This window comes from Colias philodice, chromosome 15, assembly GCF_061535455.1.
Source record: "Colias philodice isolate Cphi_HAF_F1 chromosome 15, ilColPhil1 Martin Lab GWU primary, whole genome shotgun sequence".
Lineage (NCBI taxonomy): Eukaryota > Metazoa > Arthropoda > Insecta > Lepidoptera > Pieridae > Colias > Colias philodice.
Genome location: NC_143100.1, coordinates 11,326,938 through 11,352,813, shown reverse-complemented (window position 1 = coordinate 11,352,813; position 25,876 = coordinate 11,326,938). Strand labels below are relative to the sequence as shown.

At 32.9% G+C, this 25,876-nt stretch overlaps 1 protein-coding gene across 3 annotated transcripts in view; it reads right to left on the bottom strand.

Moving 5' to 3' along the window:
- Positions 1-25,876, bottom strand: part of LOC149482511 (proton-coupled amino acid transporter-like protein acs) — a 43,061-nt gene that overhangs the window by 770 nt on the left and 16,415 nt on the right. For 2 of the 3 annotated variants that reach the window (XM_089704340.1, XM_089704341.1), the window contains exons 2-9: positions 17,831-17,979; positions 7,605-7,688; positions 6,972-7,122; positions 4,572-4,693; positions 3,925-4,009; positions 3,408-3,649; positions 1,466-1,678; positions 870-1,039 (exon numbers count right to left, since the gene is read on the bottom strand). In XM_089704340.1, coding sequence (XP_089560466.1) covers positions 870-1,039; positions 1,466-1,678; positions 3,408-3,649; positions 3,925-4,009; positions 4,572-4,693; positions 6,972-7,122; positions 7,605-7,688; positions 17,831-17,904 — 1,141 coding nt within the window. In that variant the 5' untranslated portion in view covers positions 17,905-17,979. Of the gene's footprint in view, positions 1-869; positions 1,040-1,465; positions 1,679-3,407; positions 3,650-3,924; positions 4,010-4,571; positions 4,694-6,971; positions 7,123-7,604; positions 7,689-17,830; positions 17,980-20,640; positions 20,706-25,876 lie in introns of those variants that run through there. The other variant, XM_089704342.1, reaches the window with a different exon arrangement.

The following is a 25,876-nucleotide window of genomic DNA, read 5'->3' as shown; positions in this document are numbered from 1 at the left end:
AATGTAAGTCCCTAAGTAAAATTATTTCGTATAATGTTATTAAAATGTTTAAAGTTGTGTTCATATCATCTCACCATTATTATGTCAAGCATCTAACACGATTTGAAAGTTCATGGAGCGTGAAAGAATTTAGTAATTGAATGTGACCTAATTGAACAGAATAGGTATGTCCTAGTGAAGTTTCAAAGACTTTTGTTAAATATTTTCAAGTATTTAATAAAAATTCTTAACTTGTAATATAATATAAGTAATAAAGTTTCTTCTATTTATTCTTTAATAATGACTGGAAATTATCCTACAGAGTCTAATAAGGTCAAATTTAGAATATGTATTTGATAAAAAATAACAAGTACATTTTGTCTAAAACTTTTGTCATAAAACTTTTCCACGATTGCCGCTTATAAATAATAACTAGTATTTCGGTCTCATTAATAATGGTTTAAAAATGCATAATAAATGAAGATATCTGTTCTTGAAAGTAACTTAGGTGAGGTAATCAATTGTGAAGATATATTTTATATAGATGGCGACGAAGTGCACTGGAATTTATTTGAAAAAGCAACACATTTCCTATTCTATCGGGTCTATTGTCGTTACTATAGTCATTTTACTCTTCTTCTCAGTCGATAATCTAAATTAAAAATGAATCTAAATGTAAACTCGAGAACAGCTCGACCAATCTGAATTATTTTTCAACATTTAAGTTAAGGCACAAGGTTAAGAACCTATGGAGAGAAAACACGAAAAAAGGGCATAAGGGCAGAACAACATCTGCCGGGACAGCTACTAGACTGTAATATATACACATATAATATTTTATCTTTTAAATTGAAATAAATTTTAGCCAAGCGATTCAGAACTCTATGTACCTGTCAATAGAGTCCCCGCCAGTCGTAGTCCCGCGAGGCCCCAGCGGTGCCCTCTAGCGGGGATCTTGTCGCTGATCCGACGCCACGCCACGTCGACCGGGACGTAGAAGATCAGCGCGTATGACAGGATCATCACGAGCGCTACTAGGAGCTTGGCTGCTTGTGCTAGACTGCAAATAATTAAATTAATTAATTATTAATATGATCATAGTTAATGTAATAATTAAGTATGTAATTAAAAAATATACGATTGTGAAGTGATTGTGTTATTTATTTATTTATTTACAAAGGATAAGCCAACAATTGTTAACACTAAAGAGTAAAGACATACAACTTAATTGATGAAAGTTTAAAAAATACTTTGTTTAATATAATAATTTTTCTGGGACATTTAAAATTGTGTTAATTAATATTATACCTAAATTTAAGGCATGCTTTCAAATGGTATTAATGTGTACAATCATAGGAAAAATATAATTTAGACACAAGGATTGTTGCCAGATACAATAAATTACAATATTAAACTATACCTTCTACGTTCTAAAATTAACAAATCCAAACTAATAATAACAACTAATCCATCTAAACCAACTTACATTTCATCCTGCGGCAGGTTCAGCGTCAAACTTCCTCTAACCGTCTCTCCAAAGCTCAGATATCCGCAGAAACCAACAAATGCATACAATGCGACAACAGCACTCATCGCAATGTTCAACACGCCTGGACAACCCAGGAACTGCTGGGGCTTCGTCATCTCGTTCTCTATGGGCATCACCACGCCGATACCTTCCATCGCGAAGAGACAGGTGCTGTGGAAAATTGTGTTATTGGTAATTATGTTAATATGATATTAGCGTAGTAAAGAGTTTTAATATCTGTGGCAAACCAGCTGTGCAGAATGATTTCCCTTGCCGACAACTGAGAAATGCGAGTATATAGACAGCTTATGTTAATCTGAGGCTAAAGCTACATCATTGTTAAGTATCGTAAAAGTTCGTTTAGTGGGTTTCGCGTGAGAGAGTAACAAATACATAAATTATATTATAATTTTTCTCGTTTATAATATTAGTAGGAAATTGAATATTGGGACTCGTAAAGTATTTATTGGTTTATACTATTTTAAAAGTGATTGTGAAATGTGATGACAAAATACGTAATATTCTTCTTTTATACTTCTCAGCTATTAATAATATCGGTTTTAATATCGAGGCAAATTTACTTAGCGGGAAAATGTAGCAGTGAGATGATTTCGTTCCTAATAAAATCCGGCCAAGGAAATATTCATATAAATTCCTGAAATATTAAATGGAATCTTTATTCCTTGTTTCTTCAGAATGGTCTTTTAATTTCATTGATGCTTGATCTTATTATTGTAGATCAAAGAAGGACCATATCAAATCGCCACTGTTCAAAATAATTTGAACATTTTTATCTGAAATGTTTTTGAAGTTTAGGCGTGTTCAGTGTAAAATTTCAAGGTCGCGTCATGGTAATACCGTCACGTCATGGAGTAAAGCGACGATTTTGTTATCTTTGAATCTTGCCAAAGAAGTTTCACTTCTAACACGTGTTTAAATGCTATAGAATTTACGAATCTATGGTCATAGCTTAGGGTCATAGTAAAAATGCACATAATTAATCTGGAAAAAACAGTAGCTAAAAAGGCAGAAGAAAAAATCCTTAACAGAAGATCAGTATGAATTCTTGTAGTAACCACACTACACGTGGGTGCTCCTTCCATTTCCAGTGACATTCCTTGGCTTAGCGAGATATCCCAGCTATTTAGTGTTTCCATATTCGTATCCTCATTCCATGGAATTTGCATTGGAATTTTGCCAATTTTAGCAAAAGTTACAGTCTTTACCATAATATTTTTAGCTGAATATTAGATTTATATTTTACTGGTATTCCAACCTTAAGTCCCATCTCTGTCATATTATTTTTTGTAATTTAGTGATAAATGTGAATATTTAATAATAATTACCATATACGAATGTGGTCTAGTTTGTGATCTGGTGTGAATTTTATCCTGAAGGCTGATGTAATAATATTAGATACGAAAAGTTCTGTTTTATTTTGTTTCTGGGCCCTTTAGTTAAATATTGGTTAAAAATCATATTTCATTCCATTGAATATTTCGTCCCATTTTCTTGATTTGAGGTATCAAGTATCTCCATAAGTTGGCAAAATAATGCTTACTTTTCCAACTGATATGCTTTGGCGCAACGCCAGAGCGAAATTTTTAAGTGCCATTATGTGACTGCAGATCGTTATGGATAGTTCAATAAATGTACACATAAATTCAGTGTTAAATACATTTTTTAAGTCAGTGACAGGAGATAAATAAAAATAGATATTGTTTACTTTCTGTGAACTTTTCAATTATTCGAAGTAAAAAATCAATAAAGTTTCTAAGTTTTTAAGAATCGTTTTATGAATGTAGCAGCTAATGTTATGGCGATGAAATTTTTATCTTCTCCTTATAGAAACTGCTGCTGCTGTTAAATCTGAAAGCTAACCAACTCAACTAACATTTACCTTATAAAATTCGGTAATCCAGCTATAGAAGTGGCCATATTTCTGCTCGAAAGTGGAGGCGGATCCCGCAAGCAGTAGTATATTGATATGCAGATGGACGCCAGCCAGACGAAGTTCGCAATCGCTGAGAACGGTACCAGGTATTTTAGCTTGGTTATCTGGTTAAGTGGTACCAGGACTACAAGGCAGAGCGCGCAGTAGACAGACACGGTCCAATCCGGGCCACCGTATTGGTCGGATATCTGGATATGGAATTATTGAGATTATAATATTATAGGTATTATTGATGTGAATAATGTGAAACTAAAATTTGAAACTACTCAAAAATGCATGTTGTATTTGCCTGTAATTGGATCTACATCTTGCTATGCAAAATATATTGTAAATATAAGATGTATATCTGTTGGCAAATCAAATAAAACAAGATGATTATAGGAAGAATAACCAAACCGAACAAGTAATAGAAACACCTACCTATATTCTTGCAAAAAAATATAATTTTAATTTGATTAAATACCTGTTTAAAAGATTCCGATATGACAACAACATACACACAGCAAGCACCCAGATGTGTTACAGCCAGAGCCCAATCTGCCAGCTCTCTGAAAATCAATCATTAACATTGACTTGCGTGTTTATGACGTGTCTATTAATTTCCCTGCTATAAATTAATTAACAGCTATTACTAATGATTATAATAATTCAGCTGAGGTTTTGATGATGCCGCTTTTGTATATTTTTCTCCATTTTGGAACAATTAGCAACGTTTCTTCTTAATTATTATCCTTTTTACGTTTCCCTTTATCTTTATAAAATTTATCTAATTGCTTTTTACAATTTATAATAATTTAAATGAGAGAACATCTAAAGAAAAATCTTTATTTAGGTGACGAATATTTTAAACAAGATTTAAAAAATGTTATATATAGGTATAAATAAATAGTACAAAAAATCAAGTTCGATGTTTATAATCACTTTAAATTAATGGATTGCAGACCTTTTCCAATATAGAGGTCCATTAGGTTAATAGTGTCAATTTTCGATAAAAAAAAATCGAAAACTTAAACGCCTTAAAGTTTATTATCGTTAATTTTGCCTGTCTATCTACATACCTGTCATAAAATTAGTATTTAGTATGTTAATTATAATAATTGAAAATAATACCTGACATGTGGAGCAAATCGTCGCACAGGTTTGGGTCCGTTTTGGAAGACCAGGTCGCAAGTGTCAGCATATCCTAAACATGGTTTCTTTACTTCTACACAAAGTTGTTGTGATGTCTTTACCTGTAATAATAACACGCACATAAAATAATATTATTATATGAAAAACCTTACTTGATTATTATTTTTTTTCGTACGATTTGTAATTGTTTGAGAAATTTCATTATTTGCTTGCTAATATACTACGTAAGAGATTTAAATCGCGTGCCATGAGCCATCGGGTTACTGCTCTAATTTGAATAGGCCTTTAAATTATATTTTTAAAGTGAAACTTTTATTACATCGTCTCAAACTTTTTGGTCTGTGTAGCGCATGTCGCGTGTATCGCGGCTGCCGAGTAGGTATACCTACTCGGCAGCCGACCGACACGCGACATGCGCTACACAAAGCAGTGTTCGGAACCGTTCGAACAGTTTCACTTTTACCGTGGTTTCATAAAACCACACAACATTTTTTTCAATATAAATGTTACTGATAACTTATTCATAAGTTAGTGTAATTAGAATCAATTCATCCGTTTTCTTTATTTATCTGAAGGCCAATACTTTTTGAGAAGTTTTATTATAATTTTGGGACCTAAACCTTCGCACAAATTACCACAAGTACGTATTTGTGCCTAATTGCTACGACTTTAAACAAAGGCATAATATTTTATCGCAATTAGAGAGCATTTAACTCGTGCGTAAAACAGGAAAATCAAATCTCGCTTTTAATTAAAATTTGAAAACTTTGAAATCTACTCTGGTTTATTTAAGTACCTCCTAGATTAATTTTATATTATTGATAATAGAAAAGATAATAAAAAAGATACCATATTACTGTTATAGAAAACTTCGTTAGTCGTTATAAAAAAATTACAGTATAGGAAAACATTTTAGCATAAATCACACGAAAAAAAATTTTGTATTAACTACAGTCTACACTGTAATTTAATTTATCACATGCAAGTTTAACCTAAATTTAATAAAAAATAAGAGAATGAGAATTTTAGGTATTACCAAATAAGATTAAAACTAATTAGGTTATAGTTCATAAAATATCACGACCAGTAAAGTACGTAACACATCATAATAACAGCTGATTATGCAATAGAAATGGTTTGGGCATTGTCGGCTTCAACTAGCGAAAGTGTAATTTAAAAACGTAAGCTTTATCTTCATTAACATCACAATTTGTACCTTATTAGCTTGAGAATAAGGTTGAGTTTTCTGTACCATCAAAAACTGCATTCGGAAGCATATTGTTCATGTTTAGTCACTTTATGGTAAGTGGTTATGGTTCTAAATGTGTTGTAAGATTAGATTCTTATCTCAAGTTTTTATAGAGTGCGGAAATAAATTATTTATATTCAGAGGGAGGGAGGTTAATTCTAAATTAAAATATGCATTAAAATTAACGCTCTAATCATTTAATTAAAATAAATGTACAAAATCATTGTGTGTTGATACTTCAATTGTATCTAGATAATTAATTTGAAACATTTACGAAATTTTAATTTTCGTAGAAAATTTAGGTAAGTACGAAACTTGTAAGAGACAGTTTTTAATAAAAAAATAGAATTTTAAGATTTCTGTGATTATAATTTATAATCAAAGAAATCTTAAAATTCTATTTTTGATATTCGCGAGGCAATATCAGAAGAATAAGATAACTAATTTCAAAAAGTTTCAAACGTTTCCATAGCGACAAATTCCTTATTTACTCGGACCACGCGCTATAAATGCCTGATCTTCCTTTTGTGATCATATCAAGGGTTTAAAGTTTACTAGCTTTCTGCCCGCGGCCTCCCCCGCTTTGTCTAAAACCTCATAAACTAAATACTAACCCTTCCTCTTGAATCTCTATCAATTAAAAAAAAAAACCGCATCAAAATCCGTTGCGTAGTTTTAAAGATTTAAGCATACATAGGTACAGAGAAAGCGAATTTGTTTCGCCCCGGGTCCGCACAAACAAGGATAAAAAATAGAGACAAAAAATTGGTCAAGCTTCTGGTGGTGAAAAATCGGTCCAATACCATTATAGTTTATTTACAAACGAACAAACAAAACAATATTTCCTCCATATTATATTACTTATAAATTATAATATAGCCTTTCGCACTCAAGAATAATATATTGATTTAGACGTCGCGGAAGAATTCCAACCAATACCCGCGGCCCCCGACGGAACACAGTGGGGTTTTAGTCGGTAAGAATCCGACATAACCCACGACTCCTTCCCCGGGGGCCGTGGATATCTCTGGAAGATTTCCCCACTATAAAAAAAAGGTATTGATTTAGACTATTTTTACATTCCAGAGTTCTATTACAAAAATCGTGTACATGTAGACAACAAAACTTACCAATATATGAATAACATGTCCACAAATTAATCCAATGATGATAGTCCCAAAACATCCGACTAATAAGCCGGCGTTTCTGAACGCAAGCGGCATGGCCAGGACACCAGACCCCAATGACGCTTTCAAAAGATGAGCGAGTGCACCGAAACTCCTGTAAAATAATTTAATATTTATATTAAACAAAAGAAACACGAGAAAAAAAGAACAAGATGTGCGTTGAAAAAAAAACAAAGGAAACGCGCGAAAAAAAACAAGATACATATATTAAGTGTTGAAAAAAACAAATAAATGCGCGAAAAAGGTAGTGTCTTGGCGGTTATTTTCAGTGAGAATTTATAAAGTGGTACGTGGACGATTCAAACGCGTTTTATAAAATAAATTGCGTTAAAATAAACATTTTTCTAATACAATTAAATGCATGTTTTTGTAAAAGCATTGAAACAAGGAGATGACGATTATAATAGAATAGAAGATGTCTAGGAATTAACCTAAAACTAGCTTTTACAAATAACAGATAATGCTAAGAATGGTAAATCATATAATATTATTACCTAGCTCTTAAATTTAGATTCTGTAGACTAAAAAGTTATTCGATAGTCGGTGCCTATTTATATGTGAATAAAATAAACTTACGATGTATTTGATTCCAAGGGTCTGTTTTTCGCCGGCTCGTAGGGATCCAAATCTTCTCTCGAGCCATTGCAAGTTAATTGTATTCTGTAATATAATAACATCAATTTAGTTATAAATATGTATATTATAATATATTATATTCTAGCATAATTACACATATCAAATAAAAAATGCAAAAACATAAATGCCATAGGTAGAAATGAAAATGTAAATTCAAATGAACAAAGATTTAACTAAAATATTACTCGTGTCATTATACTTAATTACGATTTGATTTAGTATTACCATTGTCCTATGTGTAATATTGAAATGGAACCTGATAAATATCAATCTTTATAATCATAATGGAAAACGATAAAATATCAACTTCCATTACAATTTATAACGGTACACTAATTCATCGGATCATTTAAATAACAATAAAACATCTAGTAACTATAAAGAAATGTGTAGCTTTTCAATAAAAATCAATTAACATCGACCTGTTGAAAATAATTCTCTTTTTATCGCGAGTTGACATATTCCAACAACGTTCGAGCCTCCAATCACCTCCAATCGCTTGTAAAAAACAAAAGCATCACACAAAACGTGACAATTTATTTCCAATACGATTGTTCAAATGAAATTGATCCCAATTTAACATTTAACGTGACGAAAGATGTGTTTTTTATTGCGTCATCTAAACGTGCATCTTGTGATCATTTTGCGTGTTTGTTTATTAAGAATTACTTAGAATATAATTATTCTAGTGACTTGATTTGCGTAAGATTCGTAGAAGAAAATAGGAGAACTCAAATGTAGGCAACCGATATATTTAGACCTCTTCTTGCATGGCGCAAGAATGCCAAAGAAATAGAGATTAACGTGTCAATTTAAAACAATCAATTTATCCTTTTTGAAAAAATATTATATTACGATTCCTAGGTACGACTGCTCTTTACAATTAGCGAAATGTAGGTGTAGAGAAAACCTTCTAAACGACAATTTTATTTTCATTATCCTTGACTTCTCTCCTATATTTTAAGGATTTATCAGTGACATTTATTTCTAACGTTATTTTTCTTGAAATAGTTTAATTCTGTAGGTCAAGTATAACAGAAGATTATAAAGCCATAACTGTAAAACCTTGGTTATAGATAAGGTAAAAGTGTCTTCGTATTATCTTGCCAATAGAATAAATGTATGTATATATATTTTTTCAGAATTGTGGGAGTGTTATTTAAATCTACATTTAAATATGCAGATCTTTAAAATTTTTACCTGCACGCATTGTGGCACTCATATCTACAATGCAAATTGTCGATCGCAAGTTGTTTCATAGAAATCCATAAATTATATAAAATACTAGCCGTCACGGCAAACGTAGTTTTACTCTTATCACGGCGAAATAGAAATGTTAGTCGATTCTCAGATCTAATGGATCTAGTCAATAACACAGCCAACAGCCAATAGGCAATTTGACATTGACCACGTAAAACGTTCAAACTGTATCAAGGATTAATGACAAAACAATAATTTTTTAGTTTTTTAAAACAACGTTTTTTGAACGACTGTTGAGATATTTGTACTAATCTGAATTTCGGCAGCTTAGTTCCTCATTATTGCAAATATTTTTATTTGCTTTTGATTGTAAAGCAGAATTACACATGACAAGTCTGACTGTAATAACATAAAGTATCATTCCATTCACTTACTCGTTAATAACGACAAGGATTAATGACTTGGAATATAGCCTTAATGAGTTCCGTAAATATTCGTTGGAATACTTATAAGTTTAATTTTAAAGTATCTTATATATATTTCTTTTTATATACATTATACAAACTCATAAAAAATACATATAAAATGGTGCACTTTGCCACCCACGGGTTACTTGGAGATTAAATAACCGAATTTTGCAATTTTGTTTTAAATTAAGTAATATTAAAAGTTAGTTATAAAGTATAGACCGGGGAAATCATATTCGCGAAAAGAGAATTGCTGATCTAATATTATTAATGTAAACTTATCTGGATGTAGTTTGTGCAATAGCCTGAGGTATTTTTGAGCTAAAAGTAGGAGCATTGAAATGGAGAACTGTATAATAGTGTTTTCGCAAGTTACGTCTATACTTAGATTCAATTTAATTGGAGACAAATGTTGCCGTAACTAAAATAAATCAACGTTAAATTTTATTAGCTAAGAAGTGATTGCAAAGACTTCTTCCTACACAGTTTAACTTGAAGAAACAAATCCTACAACGAACGTAGAGTTCAACATCAATGTATTGTACTGTCAGGGTAAATCCCCTTATGATTGTAGTCTCACAATGGTCTAATTGTCTTGTTAATCAAGTTGGCACGCAGAGACAGTCCATCTTAATAATCCGTCATCTTGGATTGTGGTATGTGACAAGAGGACTTCAGAGTTATTGAGTGGCCAACCTAACATTGCTATGTAAATATATGATATTGCATATTATTTTAATAATAATACAGTTGATAAGTGTCTTTTTAATTTTAACATAACAGAATTTTGCATATATGACAGGGTGACCATATTTCTTATCTATAAGTACTAATCTATACTAATATTATAAAGAGGAAAAGTTTGTAAGTATGTATGTATGGTTTTCACGCAAAAACTACTGGACCGATTTCAAAAATTCTTTCACCATTAGAAAGCTGCATCTTTACTGAGCAACATAGGCTATATTGCATTTTCAAAAAAATTAGAGATCCTTACCAAAAATGCAATAGGTAATGTAACCCAAGGTGTAAAAAAATCCTCAATAAAACTTCTGTCATCGCGTGCGCTGCGGAATCTATTGAAGATAGAACAAAAATAATTTGGAAAATCCAAAAGTGCACGCCTCATAATTTTTTTTTAATAAATATTTATTAATTATTATTTTTGTTTATTTAATAACAATAAAACCACATCGAATCAGACCCTGAAAAATGAAAGGGTTCTATTCCTGAGCATACTTAAGCGTAAGAGAAAAAAAAAGACTCGATTAGTAAAGTATTTCGGTCGCTATCGTGTTAACAAGAAAAAGGATCCGCACATACAGACACACGGACGTCCAAGACAGAACTTTTTTAAACTGTTTTTTAACTAGTTTAAATAACAAAAATGACATCAAAAATATCATGAACGTTAAAAATAGTGTTTTTTCTTAATATGTGTGTGTATGTATTATCTTACAAGTGCAATGTATGATACATAAAGACATTTTAAGTTTGAAAAATCAGATGTTTTGCGCGAAGTGACAGTAGTACCCACCTCAACGCTTCGCTTATGAGGCGTGCAAAATATTCTACGGTATTATAGAATGGATCAATATCTACAAGAAAGTCCGCGATACCATATGTCCATCTTCAGTAGTTATGTTACCTACTACAACAACTTTTTTACGTTTTCAAAGTAAATAGAAGTGCCGACAGTAATCAAACCATGTTATCCATACACATATATTAATCCTTATCCCATTAAATGATGTTTTATTATAGACTGTTTCAATACCAGCAAAATACATACTTTTTAAATTTAAAAAATTGGATATTCCATTCAAAAGATATAACGAATTTTTAAAAGTGTCAATGTACAGAAAATTAGTAGGTATACTGTTTAATACAATGAGCAGGCATAGTGCGGGACGGGGTGAAGGTGATTTTCATGTGATTAAAAATTAAACCTATAGTCCGACCTATAGTAGACTTTTCACTGTAACGATATCGCTATCTATGCGGGTGAAACCGCAGGGCATTGCTAGTACACTATAAAATGATTGTCTTGTTAAATAATGTTATAAAGAAAACTAAAGACGAATAAGAGTTGTAAATTGGACTATTGAAACGCAATCTTTCAACTGTTAGTCATTATAGATATTTTAGGCCGTGATAGAAGGAAAAGTAATGGTAGGTTGCAGGACTATAATATTATTGCTTCAATGCTATTTCATGGTAACAGGATAATCTCTGTAGATGTCCTGTGGGGATGAAATAGAAATTCTTATGGCAAGGATTTCACAGTTCATTCTGAAAAACTATAGTGAGAAAATGTTCCCGTATTAATTAGTCGTCTTTAAACCATCCTTTATATATGTTGAAGATGTACAAAATAATAATATTCCGTGCTACTATTCCGTGCTATAACTACGCGACAAGACTGCTTGCTTGTGCTTTTGGTCTGACAGTACGACATTGATAAATCCCGCCTAGATCCGTCAGATTGGCAGGCATTTACTTGTGTTCACTCGAGGCAAATACCTAAATAATACCATTCTATAGTAAGTATATAGTGATACAAATAAACATTTCTTCATTGTATACAGTTTTCTTTTAATTGCATCTGACACTTTTTTCAAAGTAAAGTAGGGTAACGGCACCAGTGGTCAGCCAGGCACCAGTGATCAGCCTATTGCGTTGTTTATTGGCCATAAATATCGCTGTAATCAAAATAACCAAATCACGCGCACCTTAATAGAAGCTCTGTTTCGTTATTGGTTCATGTATCACGCGATAGGAGCAGCAGGGGGTCAGGGGAGAGAAGTAAACACGTTCGTACAGGTGCTGTCCGCCGACAAGAGCAGAAGTGTCATGTTTGCAATATTTTTTGTTTCATGTGGTGCTCTTTTAAAAGGTGAGAAATAACATATTTTAGTATGAAATGTGATTGTGTTTTATAGATAATAACTTTATAGATTACTTACAGCATTTAATTTTGTGAAATTTGATAAAAAATATTGTTTTTTTACTTAAAAATTTGAGGGGCTGACCATTGGATACTGATTTTTTATGAAAGATCCAATGGACAGCCCCTGGGGCTGATTACTGGGATTATTCCTAATTGTTAGAAAACCCAGTGGTCAGCCGCATTTCAAAATATTTTTTTCAAGCGGCTGACCAGTGGGTCTCAATGATCCAGTATTCAGCCACGATGTTATTGAAATAATATTTGAAGTATAAATTCGAATGTTTGTGTTTAAATCTATAAGTAATACTTCATGTTAGTTAAGTTTTACCTGAAATAATTGTATTATGTGTATTCATATCCAAAAGTTATTATTGTTCCCTTTTTTTCTAGCTAAAAATGCCGCCAAGACAACAGTATCCTCCAGAGAAATCCTCCGAAAGAGATCCTCCTGTGGTTGATTATAATTATATATATTGTGGATTATAGATACATCAATAATATTATAAACTAATATCGCTGATTTCTTTAAAAAGAATTATTGCTGTTTTTATGATAAATAATAAGAAGTACCTAGAAAATAAGAAGACACAAAGAGATTGTAATAGTATGTTTAAAATAATATTTGTATTATGTGCGATATATTATATTTTTTTGTGCTAAGTGAATCGTTGATATAAAATGTGATTAATATACTTGATTTTGATATAACATTGTTTATTTTGATCTCATAATTAGTTATACTTACTAAAGGCTGAACACTGGGTTCAACAAGGCTGTTTATTGGTTTTTAGAGGCTGTTCACTGGGACACTGGGCCATTTTTTGTTTAAAATTAATTATATATTTTACTAAGAGAATTATTGGTTTTGATAAACGCTGATTCGAAACTACAATAAACAATAAATCCATACATGTTGTACGTTTTTTTATTCGACGATTGTTGTAGAAATGGCAATTGTCAAAACTTCAAAAAGCTGTTATGAGGCTGACCACTGGTGCCGTTACCCTAGGTATTGGCAAACAAAAGTCCTATACAAGCAAACAAGTGTATTTAATTTGTTATTAGAAAACTCATGAGGATTATCTTGGAGAATAAAATTGCGGCTGTAAATCTATAACAAGACAATTAAGTTTTAATTAAACCAATTATCACACATACAACGATAATAAATGCAAGTTAACTAATACTAGTAGATAATATTGATTCTCCATGATATCACAGACTACTAAATAGTAATTATCTATGTAAATGAAACGTCAAATATAATATACGAAAAAAATACTTTCCTAATCGTATGTAAAATTACTAAACAGAAAGATAAATAAATAAATAGGATATTCGTAATAAACTAAGTTCGAGGTTACACTGAATTAGCGAACACGTGTGTGGCTGAATCAGAAATCATAAGTGTATTAGCTCATTACTTGTATTATGTACCGAATTATGTTAGTAACGTGGGAGTATGTTTTGTAATATGTGATACGTGTATCGAGATGTATTTGAGTTTATTACTTACATCTGTATATTTAGCCCAGTGAAATTAGGTAAAAAAAGGGGTCAACCTCGGAATGAAAGATAATAAGCTGGAAATTGGTAAAAACCTTTGTTTTGTTACCCTAAATATTGTCTCAAAAGTCACAAATGCTATCGTGTCCGCGTCTTAAGATATTGAAGGTCAAAGGTCACAAAAAACGATTTTTCACGAATATCTCGGTTCCTATTGCTTAAATGATATTTTCACCTATTATGAAAGTTGGAGAGTATAAAATTCTCTACAACTTTTGTCTAAACTTTTTTTTTATATGATCAACCGTTTTTGCGGTAGAGCGCGAAGAGTGCGCAGCGTACAGTCATATATGAGCTAATGCAGGGTCAAGCGTGAGTTTGACGACTGACTGACGACATGATTGGTTCGACGGCCAGGGATCCATGTAGCTGGCTGGCTGGCTTGAAGGCCGGCTGGCCGGGCTGGCTGGAACCGGCTGGTCACACCGGCTGCCTCGCTGGCTGGCTAGGGGGCCGGCTGGCAGGCTGGCTGAAACCGGCTGCCCCACCGGTTGGCTGGCTGGCTGCTTTGAGCCGCGGCGGCTGGCTGGCATGCTGTCACCGGCTGGTTGTCCGGCTGGCTGGCTGGCTGGCTGGATGGCTGGCTAGCTGGCTAGGATCCTCCGGGGGGCCAGGATTGGCTCAGGTGCCGTTGTGGTACGGCGAGGTATGGCGGCTAGTGGTCGCGGCCTGGCAATTTGGCTGGGCAAAATGGGGTTGGAAGGTCGATCGGGGCTCGTTTGGGTCTCGTTCCGACCGACTGGCAGGGGGCTGCGCTTTGCGGCGGTGGATGGCGGCCAGAGGCCGCGCGCGTTGTTTTTTGTTGGTAGTCTAACTACCAACAAAACAGGGGGCGGGATCCCGACGCGTCACTTTTGTGACACGCGGTGACTCCTGTAGGTGGGAGTAGGGCGGCGGCTGTCCTGCGACAGCCGTCTGCCAACTCGTAATCCGGTCCGTGGGGCCGGACCGAGGGCCGCCACCTCTGGTGTGAGGTGGGGGCTGCGAGGGAAACCTCTATAAAAGTGCGCCGGAGGGTCCTTCGACGCGTGAATCACGTTTCAGAGGGCCTTTCGGCGCGCGCCCTTCGGCCGGTCGGTGCTAGGGTCGAGGGTTTGGGGAACGCCGATGATGGAACGGGGAACAATCCATCATCGGCGAGCGGGTGGCGTGAGCTCGTGTACAGCTTGCGCCGCCCCGGGGTGGGCATTTGGTGGAGGGCCTGGAAACGGGCAAGTAGCGGAGGGCCTGGAAACGGGCAACTGCTGGGCGGGACATGCGGAAGATTGCGAATGTGTACCCGCATCCCGTCTAAAGCAGCGCGTTGGTACACGGTGGGGTTTTAGTCGGTAGGAATCCGACATAACCCACGGCTCCTTCCCCGGGAGCCGTGGGTATCTTAGGCAAGATTTCCCCACTTGAAAAAAAAAAAAAAAAAAAAAAAGGGTCAAGCGTGAGTTACGGTTATAATTAAAAAAATTATAATTATTAAGCAATGCCCATTATTTCTGTACTTATTCTTAATTATTATATTTAATTATTCAACTATAGTATATTATTAATTCTGGATTATCTATTTTAGTTATATTTTAAAATAAAAAGACAGTAAGGAAATATATTTTAGATATATCTTTATTTTTCACTAGCGGGCCGCCCCGGCTTCGCCCGTGGTACATATTTCGCAATAAAAAGTAGCCTATGTCCTTTCTCGGGTATCAAAATATCTCCATACCAAATTTCATGTAAATTGGTTCAGTAGTTTAGGCGTGATTGAGTAACAGACAGACAGACAGAGTTACTTTCGCATTTATAATATTATGAGATTGATATGTTGACGGGCTGCTACACTTGTTGGTGGAAGTGTTGACAATTGTACAGGTTTATTTAGTTTTGTTAATTTGATGAATTGCGTGTAGCGGAAATAATCAAGGTTGTCCTCAGATTCTGGAGCATTATATAATGCCAAAAAGATGCGCACTCCATTTTAAAATAAAGTTTGTACGGGGCAGTTTTCTTGTTGAAATACTTCCACCAGTTTATCCAAATTGGTAATTTTCTCCAATGCTCTAGTAACACTTTTTTTTCTTTTTTTAAATCGGCTATAAATAGAAATGATCATAGGGTAGGGACAAGTATTTCCAGTTATACAGGGTGTCCCAAAAAGTAGTGATATACTGAAGCTGGGAGGTAGAGGACCAAGAGGGCTATCCGAATCACCCCCATGTGTGTTATGCGATTTTTCGTATTTTCGGAGTTATTACATTTTTTTCAATTTTTCATCTATCGCCGAGTACGATGAGATTTTTATTTATGGTGACGTGAATTATTGCGCTAGATGCTTGTTTTTTTTTGTGTGCTAAGCTGAAAGATAGGCCAATTCAGTATGGTAACATTTCAATATCTTAAGACGCGGACACGATAGCATTTGTGACTTTTGAGACAATATTTAGGGTACCAAAACAAAGGTTTTTACCAATTTCCAGCTTATTATCTTTCATTCCGAGGTGAAACCCCTAATATGACTGGGCTAATTTTGTTTAAAAGATAGAACGAATATTCCAAACCAATTCTATTCATATTTGTTGGTAAAACTAATAATCTCTAATAGTAAGGAAAACTTTGGGTATTTCAAATTTTAATCTATTCCAAAAGCAGAAACATGATTGTTAGGTTATTAATTATTTTTCAAAAAAACAAAATAAAAAAAAAACTCAAAAATGATTCTTAAATTTTGATGCGATTCTTTTTTTACATAATAAAACTGCAATACCCTCGGTAACCTTTTCAAAAGCAGGTTTTTATACTTCCAAATGCAGAAGTTGGCTCGTTTTGAAAGTGGATCATTTGGCAAGTTTTGAAAGTACCATCAATTGTTGTAAATATTGGCAACAGTAATGCGTTAAGGATATTGAACTTTATGCTTTTAACGTTACTCAATCTATACTCATAAAGCTGCAGCAGCTATGTAACAAACTCTTTAGTTTGTTTGTTTGTACGCGCTAATCTCAGGAAACACGGGTCTTATTGGAAAAATTATACTACTGTTTTATAGTACACTAGTAGTCCGCCCCGGCTTCGCCCGTGGTACATGTTTCGCAATAAAAGGTAGCCTATATCCTTTCTCGGGTATCAAAATATCTCCATACCAAATTTCATGCAAATTGGTTCAGTAGTTAAGGCGTGATTGAGTAACCGACAGACAGACAGAGTTACTTTCGCATTTATAATATTAGTATGGATTTATCCAGGAAGGCTATAGATATAATCACGCCAAGACCAATAGGAGCAGAATAATGCGGGTAAAACCGCCGGGCATAGCTAGTATAGAAATTTAACCGGATATTATATTATTACGTTGTTGTTTGTTTTTACTATTGTACTCAATGGATTATCTCTATAATAAAACAATCTCTGAAGTTAATCTTGCGGTAATATTTGGGGTTACAATTCCAAGAAATTGGATTGAGAAAATACAGTAACATGTATTGAATCTTTGGGTGGATGCCGTTAGAGGATCAATTATCCAGTGAGGGTCATTGACTTATTGTTAGTTACATGAGAAAGGTAACATTTTATTTCAACAATATTGAAAATGATTGCTTTTTGTCGGTTTTATAATTTGCCTTATTTACCAGACTTCAGGAACTGACCGTTATAAGACAGAATAGAATTAACAAGACTAATATATTTATTTACAAAGTTTGACATATTCATTAATTTAAATTGTTTTCGATTTAACTAAAATTAATTAACTGCGCTTGCAAATTATAAATATCAATAATTGTATGAATATGGGTAACAAAAGCCCTTGTTGTAATCGCTAGTTTTAAGATTCTATAAGTTATATTTCAGTTCAATATTGACTAAATCATTCTTCTATTTTTCTTGCTCAGTCGAATTCTAGCATAATACCTTTTATGTGGAATCACTTTTACCACACTATATGCAAGCAATTTTTTTAAAGAAGTCTTGAATAATCTTTGAGTTTGAGTATAGGTACTTACTTAGAACTGTACGGGTCCACAGTTGGTCGTATTGGCGGCGCGCCATTTTCTTGTCCAATCGTCATCTTTTCCATTTTCTTTCTTAAACTTGAATGGCCCTGAGATTTCTTAGTTCTTCACTTTATCTTCTGCATCGCCACGACTGTTGTCTGAAACAAAAAAATATATCATTAAAATTTTTCAATTTCAATAATTGTATCGTTTTCGTCCTAATTACGTGTGGCTAACAAACATTTTCTTTCTTTCAATTACTTGGATTATATACATAATAAGCTTTACTTTGTATAGGATCTAAATATTTATGAATACTTGATGACATTATCTATTCACGATAAAGAAACAACATTCTCATCTTAAGTAGTGTTTTTGATTGTATACTTTAGCACGCTATAGATAACGCGTTGTAAATAAATGTAAATGTTTTCAATTCGGTCTTTGTACAGTATTAGAAGGTACATTGTCGAGATATGGAGGCCAAAATTTTTTAATGTAGAATTTTATTGGCCTGTAAAAATCTGCGCGGAGATTTACAAAAATAACAATAAGGTTGTTGTTAAATCAAATAAGTGAGCAAGCACTGCTTCATGAAGCTAAATGGAGCTAAAAGCTAGTTTCTGGACTTCAAATTGGAATGCAATAGAATCATAGTTTTATGCTATGAAGGTATGGCCCGGTATGGCAAAATATCGCCTGTTCAAATCCCACCTCTTGATCAAATTATTTTTATTCTTTAAAAAATATACCAATACTTTTAAATTTTTGGATGTAAAATCATACTTATAATAATAATTAATTAGCCAATGGAATATGTATCCTCTATTCACAATGTCTAGCAGAAGATTTCCGATTATACTACATAGATACCAACGTTTTAATTATACGTACAAATATAAGAAGAATTTAATGAACCTAATGGCCTTCAACAAATTTTTCTCCAAGCTAATGAGCCTGATCGAAAGTCGACAATGAATGAAGAGAATTTGGAACTGTTCGTGAAAAAGTGTAATTAAAGCAAGAAACTATTAATTGCCCGTCTAGAACATTCGATAATTAATTAGTTAGACTTTTTACAGAAATTTTCATTTTCGGAAACTATTTTTTGTAGAAGGTAGTTGATATGAAAAACTGTATTGTTTGTTTAAAATATTTTGAGAGAGTTGTTGAGATTATTTTTTAATATAATTAGGCTTCTTCTAGAAGCACTTTTGAATCGTTATAACATATTTTTAACATTTACCACCGATTCGGAAAGCAGTATCTATGGAGAAGAACCGGCAATACACTCTACATTATAGTTGCTCTCCATTTAACGTTTTAACTATTACAACTCTCAATTATAAATATTATAACAGTAATTATAATTATTTAATCTATAGGTACTATTAATACTAATATTGTAAAGCTGAAGAGTTTGTTTGTTTGTTTGAACGCGCTAATCTCAGGAACTACTGGTCCGATTTGAAAAATTCTTTCGGTGTTAGATATCCCATTTATCGAGGAAGGCTTTATGCTATAATTATGTATATCATCGCGCTAAGACCAACAGGAACGGAGCCACGCGGGTAAAACTGCGAGACACAGCTAGTACTTCATAATATGTTGTACATTTTAATAAATGTAAATGAATTCTTAATTAGTTTCAGTTATTAGGTAAATGCTTTATATTACAAAATACCATTTGTACAAATAAAAAAATCAAGCTATTTTCAAATATATTTGCTGATATTTTAATGTCATTTTATACTGAAATGATAGGATATATATTTATTAGTATAATAATACGAAAATACATATTGTGATTAATATTATAATTAACTAGCTTTCCGCCCGCGGCTTCGCCCGCGTTTTCAGAGAAAAACCCGTTCCCGTAGGATTTCCGGGATAAAACCTATCCTATGTCCTTTCTCGGGTATCAAAATATCTCTATACCAAATTTCATGCAAATTGATTCAGTAGTTCAAGCGTGATTGAGTAACAGACAGAGTTACTTTCGCATTTATAATATTAGTATGGATTATTTTTGATGTCAGTCGTTATAGCTCAGAGGTAAAAACCGCCCATTTCAGAAGCATTCATATCATGAATTATTTTATGTGAAATAAATATGCTACATATTGAATACAACAAGAATGTGAATGTTTTTAAACATAATTACAATCTAAAGTATGAATTTCGTATTAAATAAATATTTTAATACAGCCAATTGTATGTTCTTTTCAGAGTATGTTATCGACCTTAAAATCAACTACAAATTGTCTTTATTTGCGTTTTACGTGAAGTTTTATATCATGTTTATTTTGATAACAATAAAGAGATAATTAAAAATACTCTCATTAAATTGTTTCCACGTGCACAATAAACATATTAAAACTGTACATAATGAATGACATCTAGAGAAAATATCTGTTAAATACTTCAAAATCTATGTTAATTTTTTTTTGTTATCAGATATCTGTGTGAATAGATTTATTAATTGTTGAACTATTGGTTTTAGATCAAGAAAAAAATATACCTACCGGCCGAATTGAGAATCTCCTCCTTTTTTTGAAGTCGGTTAAAAAACTATTAATTAAGGCTTGCACATATTAATTAAGGGACAATCTTAAAGAAAACCTCAGAAAGTATGAATTCAATTATATTTAAGCTTGACCGATCGAATCTATAATCTTACCTTCAACATTTTGTATACAGGATGTTTTAATTATGTATTTCAATTTCCACCAATAAAAAATCGTATATTATTTTCATAGTGTTTTAACATAACAAATAATGTTTATAATAAAGAAATTAAATTATTTTGAAGCACTCACCGCTGACAGTGATGTCTATTGAGTGTTATCGCGAACGTATCTGTTATCAAATGAAATCACGTGTAATTAACTAGCGGTATATACAGGGTGTTTTATTTTGTATTCTATAGATATATAAAAATAAAGGGAATACCCGGTATGTAAGTGATGAGTAATTGTATCTTTAAATCTGAAGTTTATGTGTTCTCTCAGTGTTTATCGTGTATCATCGACTGTTACATAAAAATAAAGGGTATATAGGTTAGTGATGAGTAATTGTATTGTTAAATCTGAAGTTTATTTGTTCTCTTAGTTAAGTGTTTATCGTATGAGAAAACAATTAGTTTAATTAATAGTAACTCTTTCACGAAGGAAAAATACTGACTAAATGAATAAAAATAAAAAAAATATTTCTGGACATTAAATAGAACAACATTACGATAATATTAAAACTACATAACTGTACAATAAAAAGTAGATAAGTAGGGAATTAGATCCATTTATTTCTATTCTTAGAAAAGTGCCTCTCGCATTATTTTCCAGTAGCAGGGATCAAATCTGAAATCCGACTAAATTATTCGAAGAAAGACGGTATTATTATATCGTAAGACCTTGTAGAAGGGAAGTTTGTTTGTTATGATTTATGAATAAATTATAAAACTAATATCCTCATAACCAATTTTGATGATTCCTTTACTAGTGGAAATCCACATTATTTCTGTGTGAGACGTTATAACAGCTACGCTAAGATTTTGTTTGTAACCCGAGTCAATAGTCTTGACTTCCCCAAGGGGAAGTCGAGACTAGCGGCTTGTCTACAGTCTACACTCTACACCATCATCCCAATGCTAGATAATAATATTATAAGAATTTTTTTTGAAGTGAAACTTCTTTATCGGGGTTGGAAAAAAATTTAGTGTAACATTTTTTCGTTACGCGTGACATTTTTCCGTTACGCGCCATCTTATTTTTATTCCTACCACGCGTGATTGACGTATTTCTGTAAAGTTGCATATAGTAAATTATGTTTTGAAAAATAAGGTCATAAAGAAGTTTCACTTCTTACGTGTGTACACTAGTACACTCACACATTTTTTTTGTATTTGTTACGATTTAAATCAAAAGGTCTATATGTATGTGTGTGTGTTTTTTTTTATTTTACCGCGCAGAGCTAGAACGTGGGTTACACAATAATTTATATAGTTTAGCTATAATATATTAAAATGTATACATATATTATATTTATTCCCGTAAATGTCGAGTTTATGATAAATCGTTTTACTAGTACATTCTCCTAGGTTCGGGCTAGACCGCTTGACCTAAATAACATTGTTACTATTTGCAATACATAACTTGAGCTTGCTACTTTTCTTACAGAAAATCAATTCATGTTATATTATGTTGTTAATAATATTTATGTATCATCACAGTTTAGCTACACGTATTATGTTACTACAAAATAAGCTTTTTTGTTTTTCTATTATAAAAAGGAAATTGATCTTGTATGACAATGTTTAATGAATAAAAAGTATTTAACCAATAACGCGGTGAGTACTAAATCGACATAAGAAGTTGAAACGATTAAAAAAAAGTGAGAAAAAAGTGTGCGTGTACTAGTAACTTCTTTATGACCTTATTTTTCAAAAAATAATTTACCATAAGCAACTTGACAGACATACGTCGAATCATGCATGGTAGGGATAAGAAAAAGATGGCGCGTAACGGAAAAATGTCACGCGTAACGAAAACATTTTACAATAAATTTTTTACCAACCCCGATAAAGAAGTTTCACTTCAAAAAGTTAATTTCCCTTTTTCGCGAAAAAAGTAAAAGCAAAGCTAAATGATAGTTAAAAATTCGAGTAAATTCGGTATTCAGTCGTAATATAAATTCTTAAAAAAAAATATGAATGTCTATTTAATTACTACTAAATTAATTATTTTGAAATAGAAATTAGTTGGGTTTGATTAACTAATTCCTAACCACTATACTTATACTTAGGTATTAAATACAATATGTACTTTTTTATATTGTAATGAACATAAAAAAGTTCCTACTGTTTTATAAATTATAAAATACCAAATTTATGCAAAATTAAACTAAACAAATGTCTTTTGAAGTGACATGTTTTTATATTGCTTCAGGCTAAACCTAAACGAATAAAATTTCAGTTACGAATATTCTGGGTATAAAATAATATAATACAACAAACACTTGAAATTTGTCTGTCCAACTTTATATAAAAGTTTTTAAGTCATATTGTTCTACGTACAAAAAATGTTTCAACTTTGACTTCGTGAGGTCGAGATCATGTACAGTTTTAGGATTTTGATATTAAAGATCATTTAAAGTTACTGTTTACACAAATAATGTTTCTTCTAAGACTTCTTGTCATTTATAATTATATAATAGGTACGTAAAAGGCGATTATTAAGCTATTGCATAGCTTTTATCTCAGACTTTGAGCGCGGCGAGCGAATGTAAAAATTCCGTAACGAAAAAACCTAACACCCTCCACTCCAACCGGCACAGCGATGCGATGCTAGGCAATAGCTTTACCGCGGCAGTCCTCAAGTGCCACACGTATTTTTTTTGACGTGACAACTGACAACGTCTTATAATTCGATAGAGCCGGCTGCACGCACGAAAAAACATGACTCATGCGGCGTTACCTCGCTCTGAGGCGTTCCATGTAAGGCAAGTGCAAGCGAGAGCGCGGAACGAGCGACAAAGAAGCACAATCGGACGTTGTCACGTTCAACTATCGTCAGTAAACCGACTTTACAGGCAACCAATTTTTTTAATAATAATAAAGAACACCCTGTATTGTTTGGCGAGTGATTAATTTTTTTATCAGTGTTAGGCTATGAAGGAGATTCCTTCGTACAAGCTCAATTAAAAGGTGTTTGCTAGCAAAGATATTGTAGTAGGTACATAATAAACTAACAGGTAGGTACATAATAAATGTGATAAACTGTGTGTATGCCTTTACGCATTTAAGGAAAATGTTTGTCTTATTTTATGGGAGTTTTGATACATTAATAAATTTAGGGATTGATAAGAATTAACTACGGGATGTAGACGTGCGACATTTTGGTGCCTGTTTGGTGGACTGTTACAGATAAGTATTATATAAACAAATCCCATCAAAAACATCCTGTAAAAAACCCAAGTCTCGCAGCTCAGTCTTTCTACCGTCAAAAGTTGTGAGATCCATGTAATACCAAGTCGGTTAATCTATTTAGTGTCTACTTGAAGGACCTTCTGTCTTAAGTTATTACATAAGTTATTATCATGCCAATATTAAAAATATTTAACGTTTTAAACAAATAGATCGACTTGGACATCGCTTGATTTGATTATTAGTATGTATCACACTACACAGCACGACGGGCCAGCGACCAACAGGAACGAGAGTTTCAATCGCGTGAGGCGCGGGAGACTAAAGAATCTAATAAAATATTGTAATATTCATTTTGTTTTCATGCGATGTCCAAGTCGATCTATTTGTTTAAAACGTTAAATATTTTTAATATTGGCATGATAATAACTTATGTAATAACTTAAGACAGAAGGTCCTTCAAGTAGACACTAAATAGATTAACCGACTTGGTATTACATGGATCTCACAACTTTTGACGGTAGAAAGACTGAGCTGCGAGACTTGGGTTTTTTACAGGATGTTTTTGATGGGATCTCACTTCTTTTTGTAGAGCCTTTCTTTTTGATACCATCTACTCAGTCATAAAGTAAAATAGAGGCCAGTCTATCTGTAAGGAGGCTAGTCGCGCCAACAATTTATATATATAACAGATTTAAATTATAATATATTGTTTTATTAGATTTTCGTACTTCAAGACATGTCCAATCATGTGTTTTTCATTACGTCGACCATTTTACAAGTAATAATGTTGTTCAGTTTCATGGGCTAAACACACCCTTACCCACCCTATACCCCCTCCCTTGCCTCATATGGTACCTATCTACACCTATTAAATTTATAACCACCACCAACCACCAACTGCATAAATAACTTTGTAATCCCATATATTTATATGGGATTACAAAGTTATTGATGCAGTTGGTGTATTTGGAAAACTGGACCGAAATTACAAAATATTTATGTTTTCCCATGATTAAGACACTAAACTCTATATGTATTCCAAATATGAAGCTTCTAAGTCTGCTAGAAGTGCCTTGGACTTTTGATGATCGGTGAGTCAGTGAGTGACAAAATTTAGAAACTTTAACAAGTTGTCATTCTTAAACTACTGGTTCAAATTGACTGAAATTTTAAATATTCCGTGTTTATACAATGCCGGATTAGTCACTGAAGATTCAGGTTTCTTGCTTTATCCACAACCGAATTATAGGGGGTCGAAAAAGGCCCGAATTGCTTCGAGAAAAGGATGGTACGGCCGTGCCGCTTTTTTTTTGCTCGACTTGGCGGGGGCACTGCCGTGCCCCCAGATCTGTGGAATAAACTATAAGATTATATAGGTACTGCAATAACGTTTGTTATTGTTACTATCCAAATAGAGTTTTTATATCTTATCAATCTTTATAAATCTGTATATTTGTGTATATTAATACCCGTATACGTAAAAATAGCAATTGTTTCGTCATTCTTAAATATTTTTTGTACCTACATTTTGGTGAAAGTACATTCTCATCAACATACTTAATAATTTTTAGATTCTTAGAGTTATTTTTATTTGAATTAATATTTTTTTAAAAGCTACGGAATTCGACAAGGTTTGGGCTTATCTAGGTTATTATTTATAAGCAGTTACAACCTTGTGTACGATTAGAAATTGATAATAATAGCTACCTGTACCTAAGTAGGAGTACTAAATAGTGGATAAATCTTAACTTAGGTACCTACTATAATATAAACGAAAATGCATCGCCGAAATGTAGGTTAAATGTGTTTACTTTTTTTTTGTTTCTGAGTGGCTTGTATATTTTTTTTCGTTTGTTATCAATAAATATTTTATTTATTTATATTTATATATTTAAAATTTAAATCATGGAAAGTATTATCATTAATAAATGTGGGATTATATTATGGGAAACGCAACGATGAAAATGGCCATAGAGTTTATAAAGCTATTTTTCATTTGACCAGCTTCGTCGTCGTCGTCGTCGTCGTTTCAACCGTGGGACGTCCACTGCTGGACAAGGCCTCCCTCAGGGTTTTCCAGGTTGACCAGCTTATTAGAAATAAATTCATCAAATAAGATATCAAAGGTTATT